The 15,605-nt window shown below is 49.6% G+C and overlaps 1 protein-coding gene across 3 annotated transcripts; it reads left to right on the forward strand.

The window, feature by feature from the left end:
* The first annotated feature begins 1,229 nt into the window (after positions 1-1,229).
* Positions 1,230-12,750, forward strand: Slc25a28 (solute carrier family 25 member 28). Of its 3 annotated transcripts, XM_052185474.1 has the most exons (4): positions 1,230-1,650; positions 9,200-9,428; positions 10,534-10,590; positions 11,914-12,750. In XM_052185474.1, exons 1-4 carry the CDS (start codon positions 1,360-1,362, stop codon positions 12,429-12,431), a joined length of 1,095 nt encoding a protein of 364 aa, XP_052041434.1. In that variant the 5' UTR covers positions 1,230-1,359; the 3' UTR covers positions 12,432-12,750. The 3 variants fall into 3 exon arrangements, with proteins under 3 accessions (XP_052041434.1, XP_052041453.1, XP_052041444.1); XM_052185493.1 differs by lacking the exon at positions 1,230-1,650 and having other exon boundaries at positions 9,298-9,391; XM_052185484.1 differs by lacking the exons at positions 1,230-1,650; positions 9,200-9,428 and adding an exon at positions 9,610-9,700.
* The last annotated feature ends 2,855 nt before the right edge of the window (positions 12,751-15,605 follow it).

The raw sequence follows: 15,605 nt of genomic DNA on the forward strand, positions 1-15,605 counted from the left end.
TAAGCTTTAGAGAGGAAATGGAAATGCCTCCTACCGTTCCAAGGAAACGCTATGAAAAGATGGAAAAGTTTGCAATTGCGTCATCATCTCATTAAAATGGGTTGTAAAGGCAGAGCTAGAAACTGGGGGAGCGTGTGCAAACACGCCGCTGAGAAGGGAGCCTGAGGAAGCCTGCAGAGCGAGTGAGCGTCAAGGGGCCCTCGATCCTCCGTAGAGGCTGAGGCTCTAGCGTCGCTTCGGAGCCTGCTTCTCAAGGTGGTGGCCCCGAGGACTAGACGTCACTGGCGTCGTTTTACAACCAGGAACGGTTTACAAGCAGCAGCGGCGGCAGCGGTCTCGGAGAGAGAGCAGACAGTCAGCAGAGCCGGTGGAGTTTTATCAGCCAGCGAGCTCAAGTTTCCGAGTCGGAACAAGCTGCGCTCCGCTGCGATTGGGATGCGGCCCCAAGACCCTGACACCTGTCGTCGCCTCTGAATCATCCCATTTCGCCTTCTCCTTTCCCAACGCAGAGCCCACCCAATGAGAGCTCATCCGTCCACCCACTGGAGGGTTCGCTAGGCGGCTTTGGATGGGAGGCCCTAGGCGAGCGCATCTGCTCTGAGGGCGCGCCACTCCAGAGCCACCGGAGGCTGCCCTCCCCGCAGATCTCCTCTAGCGGCGGGTAGGGCCGTGCCAGGGGACGCAGGGTCCGGGCCGACTCCGCCCCCGCCTGAGATCCCGCGGGAACAGTCGCACCGTACTACTAGACACTCGGTGCACGCCAGAGCACGAGTCCTAACGGCAACCGACAGCGGTTTGACCTTGAAGGTCTGGCACCGCCCCCTCTCCTCCGCAGTCCGGGCCGCCACGCACGCCGCCCCGCGGCGCCCGGTTACAGCCCGGAGCCGGTCCCAGTCCTCCAGGCGCTTCTCTCTACATCCAATGGAAGAACGAAGTGGTCCGGGCCAATGGCCACCGCCAAAGTAGCCAGAGCGGTTGAGCCTATCAAAGTTCAGCTTTACGTTTCTCCCGCCCCCGAAACGCCAGGGGCGGGCCGATCAGCCAAGTTCACCAATCAAGGGCCAATAAACAAGACGCTTCCAAGATCAAAGGGGAAGGGGTGGGACCAATGGGACTAATGACAAGCTATCTAGCGAATAGCACAGATACATTTTTGCTCCGTAAAAAGGGGGCGGGGACACGTTAGGGTCTACACCAATGGCTGTCTGGGGGGCGTGTCCTCGGGGCCAAGCGGGAGCCGGAGGCCCCGGGCTCTCTGGGCCGCGCCTGAGGCGGACGCAACGGGGCCGGGGGCCGGGGGGCGGCGGCAGTAGTGGCGGCAGCGGCGGCGCGTGTGGGCGCCGCGGCTGGCCGAAGTGGATGGAGTTGGAAGGGCGGAGTGCAGGCGGTGTGGCGGGAGGACCAGCTGCTGGGCCCGGGCGGAGCCCCGGGGAGTCGGCGCTGCTGGACGGGTGGCTGCAGCGGGGCGTGGGCCGGGGGGCCGGCGGCGGGGAGGCGGGGGTCTATCAGCCCCCTGTACGGCTAGATCCAGAGTCCGGCCCGGAATACGAAGCGCTGCCGGCTGGAGCCACTGTCACCACGCACATGGTGGCGGGCGCCGTGGCAGGGATCCTGGAGCATTGCGTGATGTACCCGATCGACTGCGTCAAGGTGAGACCTGGACCAGGCTGCGAACCTGACCTGACCCGAGCCTTGTTTAGAGCCAGAATCCCAACTGAGACCCTGAGCTGATGGGTTCTACAACACGGTTTGAGCCGATACTTCGTGCAAGCAAAGTCCTGGCTGGGAGATGAGCTCAGCCAGGAACCAGGACTTATTTCTAACGGTCAGTGAGACGAAGCAAAAATCTTGTCAGCCAAAGACTTGATCGACTGGGACTAAGCTGGGATGGGATGGGATGGGGAGATCCCGAAGCACAGGTAAGTCCGTAACAAGCCAGCTGGCCTGAAATGAGGCGGTGAACTCTTATCTGATAGCTTGGCTTGAGATGTGCTTCGGGTCGGTGCTTTTACAAGCTCCTTGCTGCGTTTTCCCTTAAAAGTGACGGGGCAGGAACCGGAATCTGGGATCTCTCAGCTAGATAAAAGTACGTATTAAATCTTAACCCGTGAGTGGTTGAAAATCATTGTGCAGTCAAAAGTGAGAGTTCCAGACTGGGATGGATATGGGGAAAGGCGTGTTAAGAAAAGCGGTTTCGGTTTCTCTGCGAGGCAAGAATGATAGCCCATCTATTTCCTGAACGTAGAAATTGAGCTGGCAAGATTCTATGAGGAGGGAGCGCATCAGCCCCTACACAACAGAGGTGAAACTGATAGTCTCTTTCTTTGGGGCCCAGAATTTGACAAAAAGGGAAACAGATAGAGGGAAGTGTGATGATATTAGAAAGAAGATGTGGAGGAATAAAATGAGATTATCAGGGTATGCTCAGGGTTGGACATAAATAAAGCCAGCTGCACCCACAACCAGCAGGACAGTTAATACACATTGGTCAAGTCCCTGGGAAGAAGCCTGGGGGAAATGGAAACATTTTTCCTTACTGTCCTTATGCATGTGCGTTAGTAGAGATGCCAGCTACTGGCGGTGAAGTCTAAACTGAAGGGGAAGGAACTTCAAGGGCATTCTTGGAATAGCGGATGAGAGGGATGAGAAGGTTGCCCCACTTGTGTAGCCACTCTCCTGTGAGCTCCTAGATGGGTGTTTCTCAGATCAGTCCTGTTTTGCATTTTCATTTGTAAAGTGGATAAGGAACTAGGGACAGTGCTCCTGAGGCTTTGTGGATGAGTTTGGGTTGTGGAGAGGGGGTGGAGAAAGTGCTCCTGGACTTTGTGAAGGGCATTGGCCAGTGTTTTCAGCACGCTTCAGGCTAGCTCCTAGCAGGTGAAGTGCACCTGACTGAGGTGAACATGAACATTTTAAATGTCCTTGTCAATGGAGAGAATCAGACTGTGAACTGGAGTTAAGGCTGGGGTGTTCTTTGGGTACTAGTATTTCCCAGATAATTTGCTGTGACTTCTCTTAAAAGAAATAATAAAGCCTATATGAGAGGAATCACTAATGAACTGTAAAATGAACATATAGAAATAACAGGGATTCAGACATTTATTCAATAGACTGTAAGTTGGATGTCTTGAGTTAATGAATGCTACATAATCAAAAATTAAGACACTTGAGCTTAGAGTAACCTCTCTCAGCTCCAAGTACGGCAGAGAGTCTGGAGTGCTGTATTCCAGGATAAGTATCATGTGGAAGACAGATCAGAGAAAGCAATAGAATTATTTAATGGGATGCAGAGTGATAATCTCCAATTTAAAAATGTACCTACTGGGATTGGGAAGGCGGCTTTATCATTGTCTGTTATCGGTCACATGAAAACCCAGAAATCGTGGTCCTTGTATGTAATCCCAGTTTTGGGGAAATAGAGACAGTCAGATACTTGGGGCTTACCAGCTAGCCAATGCCAAATCCACAAGCTCCAGGTTGTAAGAGAACCCGCCTCACACTGATCGCCTTTAATTCCAGCACTCAGGAGGCAGAGGCAGGCAGATCAAGTTCCTGGCCAGAACCTGGTCTATGCAGTAAAACCCTGATCAATAAATAAACAAGGTGCAAAGGGTTGGAGGAGGAAGCCCAAAATCTGCCTCTGCCTCCAAACACACTCACAGATTTGCACATCTTCAGAACAAAAGTTTCTTTCCTCACAGAAAGGAAAGAAAAGAAATGTTACTACTACTTGTACTTGTCTTGTTACAAAATAGTAAGAGGCTTCTCCTTCTTTTATAATGCTGTTTTTGCTTTAAGCAGTTTTATGAATTCCCTTGTTAGATCGCCGGCCTCTAGAGCTAGGTGTTGGTGGCTCTTGCTTTTAATCCCAGCATTTAGAAGGCAAAGGCAGGAAGATCTCTGTGCGATTGGGGCTAGCCTGGTCTACACAGTTAGTTCCAGGACATCCAGGACTACACAGAGAAACTCTATCTTAGAAGGCGGAGGTGGTGGAGGAAGATGAGGAGGACGAGGAGAAGGGTAAAGAAGCAGCAGAAGGAGGAGGAGGGGAAGAAATGCCTCTAGAATATCCTTAGTGAGGGCACAAAGAATCAAACAGAAGATCCTGCAGCAACAGAGACCACTCAGAATCTAACATGGCACACCAGAATGGGCCTGCTCTCTAAACATGAGGAAGGGCTGGTAAATAAAATCCCTGACTTCCTTCCAAGGCCTGTAAGTTGAGAGAACACAAGAGAAGGGAGTTCCAAGGTGTGTTACATAACCCGAGGTTTAGTGGAATAAGTTGTCTAGTCTTCCAAGGTTAACTGTCTGGAGTAATAGTTCCTAGTCACCTACATATGCTTTGGGATTTGTATTTTTAAAGAAATTGACTCTACAGTTTTGCAGTCTAGCCTCCAAACCCTACTCTAAAGAACTGGTTGTTTGATTTGAAGGACAAATCCCTAAGAGTCTTTAAAAAAAAATTATTTATTTATTATATGTAAGTACTGTAGCTGTCTTGAGATACCCCAGAAGAGGGCATCAGATCTCATTATGGATGGTTGTGAGCCACCATGCGGTTGCTAGGATTTGAACTCAGGACCTTCAGAAGAGCCGTCAGTGCTCTAAACCACTGAGCCATCTCACCAGCCCCCTGAGAGTCTTCAAAAGTGCAAATGTTTGCCTCAGAAGAATCATTTCTCCTTGCTGTTAATGCTGGGAATTAAGAGGGTAAGAAGACAGCCTGGTCTGAGTTAGCATCCTAACATCTAATGTTGTGGTGCATAACTCACACCCCTTCTCCTAGAATGGGCTTCCCCTAGCAGCTCTACTGCTTTCCCCGTAGATGGTGGAGAGGGGAAGCAGCCCAACCAGACTTCATGACTGGCCTGGAAACAGGTATCAGTGTTGGAGCCAAAAAGGACACCACAGTGTGTCACCAAATGCTGACGTTGTCCCTTGGCATGCTGGCCTATGTATCCCTAGCCACTTATCAGGGTCAAGTTGACTTAAAATATCCTTGGGAAAGACCATGGGAAGTCAACATAGCCTTGCTAGGCCAGTTATCAAGCCAGCTGTTTCCATGATCACAATAGGGAGCTTTGGAAATCCAGATAAACTGCCATTTCCTTTTTGAGGCCTCAGAGCCTTCTGTCTGTCTCTCCTGTGCAGGGGATCATTTAGGGCTCTACAGTAGTGAGGAAGAGAGGAAAGGCCTTGTCCTTTGCAGAGGGGAAAAGCAGAGGAAAGTCTGTCTTGAACGTCAGATGTAAAGGTTATCTCTATACATCCACCAGTGAAAGGTTAGGAAATAGAATCTCTGACTTAGGTTTCCTCACACCTCCTAATGATAACTAAGTATCAGTAGACATGTTGTTACTTTCCAGCACTGTATGGAGGCCTTATTTCATAGATGAAGAAAGGTTTGGAGAGCAGTTAAGTAACTTGTCAAAGGTCACAGTCTTAAGTGGCAGAGTAGTGATTTGAGTTCAGCCTGTGACTCATCAACCTTCCTTATAGTTTCCCTAAAACAGATTTCAAGAACCAGGCAAGCTAAAGAATCCCAGTGGAGCTCACCTGCGAGTGAATGTACAACCTTAGGGTTCCATCTTAATATGCAATGCAAATACTGTAGACAGAAAAACCTCCCAGTACACACACACACACCCACACACACACACACACACATGCTAGCTTTAGAATTAAGTCTGGTTTATTATTTATTACTACTGGCTAGGGACTGATCGGTTGCCCATGTGAAGTGATGTATGTGGACATTAACAAATACATTTTAGAATCCTGTTTGAGTGATCAAAACCCTTACATTTATACTACTTTATAAATTAGAATTTTTACACGTCTTGTTTCTTTTTTATCCATATAGCATAGCAATTTTCTTTCTCTGTGAGCACTTTTTAGATTACTTTAATTTATCTGTGTTAGTGTTTTGCCTGCATATATATCTGAGTACCATGTGAGTGCCTGGTACCCATGGAGATGAGAAGGGCATTAGATTCCCTGGGCCTGGAGTTATGGATGGACCTGGAGTTATGGGAATCAAAGCCATTCCCTCTGCGTGCACACTGCGTGCCGTTGACTGCTAGGCCATCTTCACAGCCCTGTGTGATGATGCTCACAGAGCGAGAGGTGGAGTAGCGGAGTCAGGGTTAAACCTGCCCAGCAAAGATAGCATTCAGACCAGGCTTCCTGTCAGCAGCTAAGCCCAGCCCCTCCACTTGTTTGTTTGTTTGTTTTTGAGACAGGGTTTCTCTGTGTAACCCTGGCTGTCTTGTAACTCGCACAGTAGATGAGGCTGGCCTGAAAGTCAGAGATGCAGCTGCCTCTGCTTCTGAGTGCGGGGGTTAAAGGTGTGCGCCACTGCTGCCCTGCTTACTCAGCCACTGCTGCCCCACTTACTTAGCCTCTCTGCGGTGCTAGGCAGTGGTGTTGGTTTTTGTTTGTTTCATACCATAGCTTTTTATGTGTTCTTAGAGATTTCATGATTCTGCAAAAAAACATATTTATTGGCTCAAAAATATGGGCATCCATATTCATTCTTGTATTTGAAGTATTTTATGCCTGCGTCCTGTTTTGTCTGCACAGGGCTGCACTGTCACTGAATTAGATTTGAATGTGTTTGTGAAATGTTAGGAGTAACTTCCACACAGTCCAGTCTCCGCTTGGGGATGAAGAGTTCTCTGAGGCCAGACTCTTTCCTCACTGGTTGCCACACACGCCCTTGACTGCAGCAGGGCACTGCAGTTTGGGATTCCTCTTGGAGAAGACCGATTCCAAACAGACTTATGGAAGAATGGATTGTCAAGCCACCAGGCCCGGATTAAATCACACCCTTTGGGCAGTTTGAGAACAGGAAACTGAATGTCCATTGTGATCAGGTGACACGTGATATTTCTGATTGAGAGTCCAGGAATGAACACTGTAAGTATGCAGTGCTCTGTTGGTAACAGGCAGGAGACAACAGCTCCAAAGGAATGCGGATTGCTTGCGGCTAACCAGGACCTGTTAATCTGGTTAGCTTCTTTCTCTTCCATGCCTTTGAGAAAGGGCCAGATTCTTGGATCCCAATTGGCTAACTTGAGTCAGGCAGATTCAGGCTTTTGAAACTAAGTAGTGATCAGCCTGAAGCTGGAGTTGAATCTGTCTCTGGCCATCAGTTGTTCCTGTTGGCTCCCTAGTGGCTGTAGTTGTTTTCTAAACTGTGAGGACATGGCTGACAGTAGGTCATTCATTCTCGTAACAGACAGGTCCTGGAGGTAGGTCCCTGGGGGCCAGCACGCTGCTTTTAGGCTCCATTCTACCTTAGCTTTGAAGTATGTCAGTAGACAAAAGATTTTTGTGGAAAGACATACTTCAAAGAAGGTGTAATGAGATGGCTTTCCAATTTCTTTTAAAGATTTATTTTTAGTTTTAGAGTTGAATATGTGTTTGTGGAGGGAAGAGTGTGTCTCTATGGAGTCCAGAAGAAGGCTCTGGCTCCCTGAGGCAGAGTAACATTAATCCAGTGAGCACTGGGAACTGAAGTTAGGTCCTCTGAAAGAGCAGTATACATTTGCCATCACTGAGCCATTGCTCCAGCCCTCTTTTCTTTTTTAAACAGAGAGGGAGAGGGAAAGAGAGAGGGGGGAAGGGAGGGAGGGAAGGAAGGAGGGAAGGAGGGAGAAAATGTGTATCTGTATGCACATGTAAGCATTTCTGTAACATACCTTTGGAAGTCAGGGGGCCACTTGCGGGAATGAGTTCTCGCCTTGTACGATGTTCCTTGTATGATGTGGATTCCAAGGCTCAAATTCAGGTTGACAGGCTGGGGGCAAGTGACTTTACTCACTGAGACATCTTACTAGCTCGGATGCCTTAATCTTTGTGGATATTATTTTCTTTCTCTTTCTCCCTCTCCCTCCCCCCTCCTCCTCCCTCCTTCCTTCCTTCCTCCCTTCCTCCCTTCCTTCCTTTTTTCAAGACAGGGTTTCTCTTTATAGCTCTGGTTGTCCTGGACTCACTCTGTAAGCCAGGGTGGCCTCGAACTCGTGAGCTCACCTGTCCCGAGTGCTGGGATGCAGCGTCTTACTCTGGCCTAGTCTACAAGTGCCTACCACGCACTCTCATCCCAGTCTCTGACTCTTCAAAGATGGTGTTTCACAGACACTGGTTTTTATTTGCCAAGGCCATTTTAGGATCCAGTCAATTTAGATGAGAAATCTGAATGGTCCTTCAGTTTTAAAGATTAGTTTGGTCCCCATCTTCCACAGTTTGGGGCCAGAATTCTTTCCTAGGAGCAGCATCTATTGGGAATTGATTTCTAGTAAGACTCTAACATGCAGACCCAGCTGCCAAAGCCACAATCTGAAAAGATATCAAAAGGCAGGCCACCCTCTTGTTAGTCTGTGTGGTCAGGTAGCAGGGCCAGGCTGAGCTTTAGAATAAAGTACCGAGTGTGCTGTAGACAGTATTTGAATTAAAAGTTTAGTTTTATTTTCATTATGTGTGTGTGCCTGGATGTAGGTGGGTTTATATGTATGAATGCAAATAACCATAGTCTAGAAAAGAATGTTGGATCCCTTGGAGCTGGAGTCACAGGCGATTGTGAGCCACCCAGTGTGGGAACTGGAACTCAGGCTCTCTGTAAGAGTAGTACATGCAGGGTGGAGAGATGGCTCAGCGGTTAAGAGCACTGACTGCTCTTCCAGAGGTCCTGAGTTCAATTCCCAGCAACCACATGGTGGCTCACAGCCATCTGTAATGGGATTGGTGCCCTCTTCTGGCTTGTAGATATACATGCAGACAGATCACTGGATACATAATAAATAAATCTTTGAAAAAAAAAAGTAGTACATGTTCTTGATGGCTACACCACCTCTCCAGCCCAGACCTCTAAACGCAGGCCGTTTATTACGGTGGAAAAGCAACTCTGTGAATCTCAAACTCAGTATTTATTGCTGGGGCAGTGGGTCATTTGGAGTTGCAGTGTGTTGCCAAGCAGCAGTGCTCTCAAGGGATGTAATGGTATTCTGCTTTTTGACTGTGGATGACTAGAGGAAAAAAGGTCCAAGTCTTGGAGAGATGACTCATAGATTCGGGAAGTTGTAAAACCTGGGCGCCCGGTGTCACTCCCACAGACTTCCCCGGCGCCCAGGGCGGGAGGGACGGGGTGGATGAAAAGTTAGAATCGCTGACTTTGCTCTTTTTGCTATAATTTCAGACCCGGATGCAGAGTCTACAGCCCGACCCAGCGGCCCGCTATCGGAATGTGTTGGAGGCTCTCTGGAGAATCATGAGGACAGAGGGCCTGTGGAGGCCCATGCGGGGGCTGAATGTCACAGCCACAGGCGCGGGGCCTGCCCACGCCCTCTATTTTGCCTGCTACGAAAAGTTAAAAAAGACATTGAGTGATGTAATCCACCCAGGGGGCAATAGCCATATTGCCAATGGTATTGAGCCTTCCTGCGCTGGTCCCCACTTCCCCACTCTCTGGGCTTTGCTGCTGTCAGTGCTTCCCAGCCCGCATGGTCTGGAGCTACAGCTTTGGGCTGGGGTAGGCCAGATTATAGGGGAGGGACTTCCAAACCTGACGTGCTCCGACAGAGGGCTGCTTCGACCCCACTCCTCCTTTGGGGCACCTCGACAAAGGTCACAGTGCCCTCCTCCCTTCCCACCAGCTTGGCCCTCCTCTCATCTCCCTGGCATCGGCTTCCAATGCCTGGTAATGTGGAGACACTGAGCTGCCCCCACTGTATTCCTTGGTAGCTTGGGGTACCCTGTATCTCAGGGCAGGATGAGGGGTGAGCCAGCCACTCACTCTCAAGAAAGACATTACTGGAACCCCAGGTCTTTTCCCCACATTCAGGATCCCACCTGGCCAGAAGCAGTTGGTGTCCTTGAGGACATTACAAAGCCTTGACAAGTGAATGGTCAAGGGACTGCTTGGAGAATCCAGATGTTATAGGGGTTGGGTAGAAATGAAGACATAGCAGTACAAGGGTGAAGACGAAGAGCCGTGCTGAGTGTAGAGTCAGGGATGGTGGTTTGGGGCCGAAAGGGAAGGTCTGAATGGCCAGTAATAGACCGGTAGGATTTGGAGACAGGTTGGGCAGCCTGCAGGCAGCTGGATAAGAAGCAGATTAGATTCTGAGTCCTGGCTACCTGCCCCCCACCCCCCCTGCACTGGCGGCCATTGTGCTGGCATGCTTTGCCAGAAGTACATCTGCCTCCTGCCAGGACATACCTGCATTTATTCTTAGAATCCCCACTGAAAACATCTGGGCTAGCATCTTTGCTCCTGTGGGACCTTCCTGTCAGATATGGAATGTGCAGTGATGACTTTTTCAAGTTAGGGGTATATCTTTCTGGGAGCGGGAGTCAGGAGCAGTGGGTTCTGAAACCACCTCTTGGACTGACTCTTAACCCCCCACCCCCGCCCCCCAACCCCCATCCCACCCCCACACCCCCGTAGTCACTCACCTTTACTGGGGCCTCAGTGAGTTGCTCCCCATCCCAGCTCAGCCGTACATGTGGCAGTTGTTTTCTCCTTTGCAGGTGCAGCAGGATGTGTGGCTACGTTACTTCACGATGCAGCCATGAATCCAGCAGAAGGTAAAGATTCTTTAGCCATCCTGGGCAGCTGCATCTTCATGCCAGGTTCTGTTTCTGCCTTGCAGAGAAAACCAGAGCACAATTTTGGTGGCAAGTCCTCTTATTTATACCACTAGATGGCGCTCCCTCCGCATGGTCAGTGCTTGAGAGGAATCGCCTCTGTTGCTGAGGCAGCACAGCCTTGGGATTTAATTCATCTTCAAAGCTTTCTTGGAAAAAGTGATGGCTGTCTTGGCTTAGTCCTGGGCTTGCCTAGAAGTCTGCTTGTAGTATATTTGTATATTTGTAGATCTCCGATTTGTATCAAATTATTTTGTATTTCTTCAAAGAACATAGGTTTTAACATTTTAAAATATAAAGTATTGCACTTACTGGAATGCAGACAAAAGCGAAAGAGTAAATTGTATAGTTTAACCCTTTCTTGCTACTGGGGTAGTAGCTTTTTAGGTGGAGGGAAATTCTCCCAAAACATTCGGTGAGAATTGAGGTGATCAGCCAACTGTGAGGAACCATGTTCCTTCAGCTTAGTAGGTCTGGCAAGACTGGGGTGTAAACAGCTAAAGTTAGCTAGAGGTGCACAAACTCAAGCCTTGTTATGTGTCTAATGGAATAGGAAATGTTTAGAAACTGAAGCCAGAGCCAGGCAGTGGTGGCGCAGGCCTGTAATCCCAGCACTCTGGGAGGCAGAGGCAGGTGTATTTCTGAGTTCAAGACCAGCCTGGTGTACAGAGTGAGTTCCAGGACAGCCAGGGCTACACAGAGAAAAAACCAAATCCAAAAAAACAAACCGAAAAAGAAAGAAAGAAAGAGAGAGAGAGAGAGAGAGAGAGAGAGAGAGAGAGAGAGAAAGAAAGAAAGAAAGAAACTGAAGCCAGTGCTTTTTGAATAAGAATCGTAGTTTTCCATGGTAGCATTTTCTTTCCATTTTGAGTTCAGTGCTTCCATCACACCAAAGGGATGGAATTGCACGACTCTGCTCACTGTGTGCACTGTCGCTGAGCCGTGTGTGGTTGACAAAGGTTTAGATGATAATACAAGGCCCTCATTTCACAAAGAGTGTCGGGGTCTAAGCTGTAGACATGCCGGGGGCTGGCTGCTTGGTGTCAGAGAGATCCTCCTAGGAATGGGCTCATTGTAGAAATTGTCTTATTGACCCTTTCACCCCTTCTCCCTACAATAAGAGAAATACAAACTCTCAGGAGACTCATCGTCCTTTTTTTCTTCCCGTCACATTGGCTGATCTGCGGACTCGAACCCTGAATTGGGATGCTGTCGCTGGCTGCTCGCTGCCCCCGTTCCTCCCTTCCGTCCGGTGGCCCTCAGTCGTCAAGCAGAGGATGCAGATGTACAACTCGCCGTACCACCGGGTGACAGACTGTGTTCGGGCAGTGTGGCAAAATGAAGGGGCCGGGGCCTTCTACCGCAGCTACACGACCCAGCTGACCATGAATGTTCCCTTCCAAGCCATTCACTTCATGACCTATGAGTTCCTGCAGGAGCACTTTAACCCCCAGAGACGGTACAACCCCAGCTCCCATGTGCTCTGTGGAGCCTGCGCAGGAGCAGTAGCTGCCGCCGCCACGACCCCACTGGACGTTTGCAAAACCCTGCTCAACACCCAGGAGTCCCTGGCTTTGAACTCAAACATCACTGGACACATCACAGGCATGGCTAGTGCCTTCCGGACGGTCTATCAAGTAGGCGGGGTGACCGCTTACTTCCGAGGGGTGCAGGCCAGAGTAATTTACCAGATCCCCTCCACAGCCATCGCATGGTCTGTGTATGAATTCTTCAAATACCTAATCACGAAGCGGCAAGAGGAATGGAGGGCGGGCAAGTGAGGGATGCTGAGTGGACCAGGGTCCGACCGCACGGCTGCGTCCGCCCTTCCAGCACAGTCTCTGGTTGCTGGCACACTCCAGTGTTGAGAGCAGTTGGAAGGAGGGAGAGCTCGCTCCAGGCTGTAGTTGGCTAACACTAGTCCTTGCCAACGTCTGTTGCCACCGTTGTCTTTCCTCCTGGGCTCTCTGCAAGTTGAGCAAAGCCCTCCGCAGTACCTCTGACACCGTCCCCATCCTGGGCCTGGTGACCTGCTCTAGACTGTTGCAGAGGATAAGCAGCACCCCCTGGTTCCTAATTAAAAAGAAAAAAGTCTTTAAATGTTGTGTTGGGTTTGTCTTGCCAAAAGGGGCATGCAGTGTTGCACCTGACCTGGCTTGAAGCTTAACCAAGGGAGGCTCTGAGCATGTCTGTAGTTTGGTCTCTGCTGACTAGAGATGACCTAGGAGGTTTAGGTCCTGTCTCCCTTGTTTAAGTAGACTGCCTGAAGGATCGCCTGATGCCGGAGCAGTGGCCTTTACCTGCTGCTCCCTCAGCAGGTGCGCCCCTTCCATTGGCACCTTTTCCTTAAGTCAGTCATGGCCTGGGGCTGATGATCCGGTTCTGGGTTCTGCCTGAGCAGTAGTGGACGTTTATCTGTGGCACTTTGCCTTCTAATATAGTTACTGAGTTAATTTGTCCATTGAAGCTACACATCCTGAAGATTGTGTGACAAGACTTGGTTTGACTTCTAATCTGTTCAGTGTCTATTTTGAGATCCTGGAGAGAGCCCAGGGCCTCCTGAGTGTTTCCCCACAGAGAGTCATCATGAGCCTGCCTGAAGGTTTTACAAGGTACTTGAGCATACATGATCTCATTTAGTTCTGACAAAGTAATGAAGTGGGCTGTTTGACTGACAGGAGCTCTGGCAGGCTGTGACATACCCAAGGCCTACAATAGGCTCGGAACAGAGACTGGCCCGGATTGGTTATCTCGTAAGTGCATCTAACCGAAGCTAGGAAGGGGCTCTGACTAAAGACCTGCTGTCTGTGCGGTTGCTGTCTGGAGATCTCTGAGGTGTGTGGGTCAGCTGTTAGCAAGAAGTCTGCACTCATTCACCACTCAGTAGTGCCTGAGTGTTTCTCAGGCCTCATGCCTGGGGTAGAGATCGGAGCCGTAGCCTTCGAGGAGTGACTTGTCTGGAGGAAGACGCACAGACAGCAGACATTACAAGAGAGTTGTTTAAACCCAGACTACTCCTGGAGGATATAAGGATCCTAGTCTAGCCTGGGAAGACTGGAAGAAATGACATCTAGGTAGCCCCAGGACAGATCAGCTAAATAGGGGGAAAGGGAGAGGAGTTGGTTGAAAGCTCAGGGGTGGGAGAGAAGAAGTTTTTGGCAAGAATGAGACTAGGTGAGACTGCAGCTGGGAGGTGGAGCAGGGCTGGGGCTCAGAGCAGCGCTCAGAGGTTCAGAGTTTATCCTAAGGTGAAGCAAAGCTTTGCAAAGTTTAAATGAGGCAGGCATGATCATATTTGCCATTTAAACAGATCACTCAGGCTCCTAGAGAAGGATTAGAGAGCAAGACTGGACAGGCAAGCCGGCCATGGGGAAAGCTGTTAGTCAGACAGCTGCACGGTGGTCTGCACCGGGACTGGCGTGGCTGGAGCCATGTTAGGGTTGCAGGAGCAGGCAGATTTAGTTACGGAATGAACCTTGTCTTCCTTCGACCTGACAGCTCTTCAAGCATCTGTGGAGAATTGTGTCAGAGTGCACTTGAAAACAACTGTCAGGCTAACAGCAGGGGCCCCTGTTCCCTGCTTAAGTAGCCTGCTGCCTCTCTGAGGTAGAGAGGAAAGATGTCAGAGGTGGCCAGTGGAGTTAGGCTTGCCTGTGGATACCACTGCTGCGATGCTGTTGCTGCAGAGGCCATGCCAGGCAGTTTGCAAAGAAAATGAGAGCGAGAGGTCACCTCTCAGCACGGACTGAGCCACACAAACGGAGCTCAGCAGCTCCTGGACCTGGCCTTGCAGTCAGCTTTATGGAAATGCCATGGCCACAGAATCCGACACGCATGAGGCACAGTGGCAATAAGGCTCATTTTTCAAGGGGATGCAGGGTGATGTCTGAAGAAACGGTGACCCCCATACCCTCTAATTGGCTCTAATGCTGTTCACAAATTACAAAATTGTATGGAAATTAGACAAGTGACCTTCAAACTTCCAGTTGTGATCTGGCTACTAGAAGATGTTTCATTTGGTATTTGGGTGAGACCATAGGTTCTGGTGGGTCTCAGTCTAACTCCCAGAGACAGACAGAAAACTGTCATAGGGCCAAGGTCTAAGAGGCCAGTGACCAGATATCTGGGTCGTTTCTATTGATCTCCCTACTCCCAGAGCCTTTTAGGTATGTACGTTGAATACCCCAAGGGGCCAGTTTTGGCACACTGCTATACACCGGGGAAGATGGGGGCGGGGAGCTACATTTTATTGAGAAAGACCTCAGTTGGAGATAGGAGACCGATGTGATAAAGAACCTGGAAATGACAATGGACACTCCATGGTTATGTACTGGATTTCACAGTGGTCAGTTAACACAGAAGGGTGGATAGCAAAGAAAAATACTTCTGTAAAAGCAAACCCATGCTAATGTTGTGGATTTTAGAACACGCTAAAAAGAAAGTGTGTCTGATCCTGGAGAATATGGCAGCGTTGATGATGATGATGACTTATTTTTTGCTGTCCTGAAGATAACCTAAGGCATCGTGCATGCTAGGCCAGTGCGTCACTGGAGGCCAGTGCTCCACCGGAGGCCAGTGCTCCACCGGAGGCCAGTGCTCCACCCAGCTACATCTGCAACTCTTGCTTTTTTCGAGATAGGTTTTACTTTGTAACCCAGGTTGGCCCCAAGCTCACAATCTTCTTGTCTCGACCTCCCCAGTGCCATCAACCAGACTAGTAAATGACGCTTTGTTGTTGTTTTTCAGTGTGTAAGTTTGTATGTGCGAGCGCGCACACGCACGTGCGCGCATGTGTGTGTGTGTGTGTATGTGTGTGTGTGTGTGTGTGTGTGTTGCTGCTGCAGGCTGAACCCAGGCCCTAGTGCATACTAAGCAATCCTGCCACTGGGGCACAGCCACGGATATTTCTTATTCATTTTCAAAAGTGCAATTTCACTGCAATCAGCTTCTGTATA

This window comes from Apodemus sylvaticus, chromosome 1 (assembly GCF_947179515.1).
Source record: "Apodemus sylvaticus chromosome 1, mApoSyl1.1, whole genome shotgun sequence".
NCBI classification, from domain to species: Eukaryota; Metazoa; Chordata; class Mammalia; order Rodentia; family Muridae; genus Apodemus; species Apodemus sylvaticus.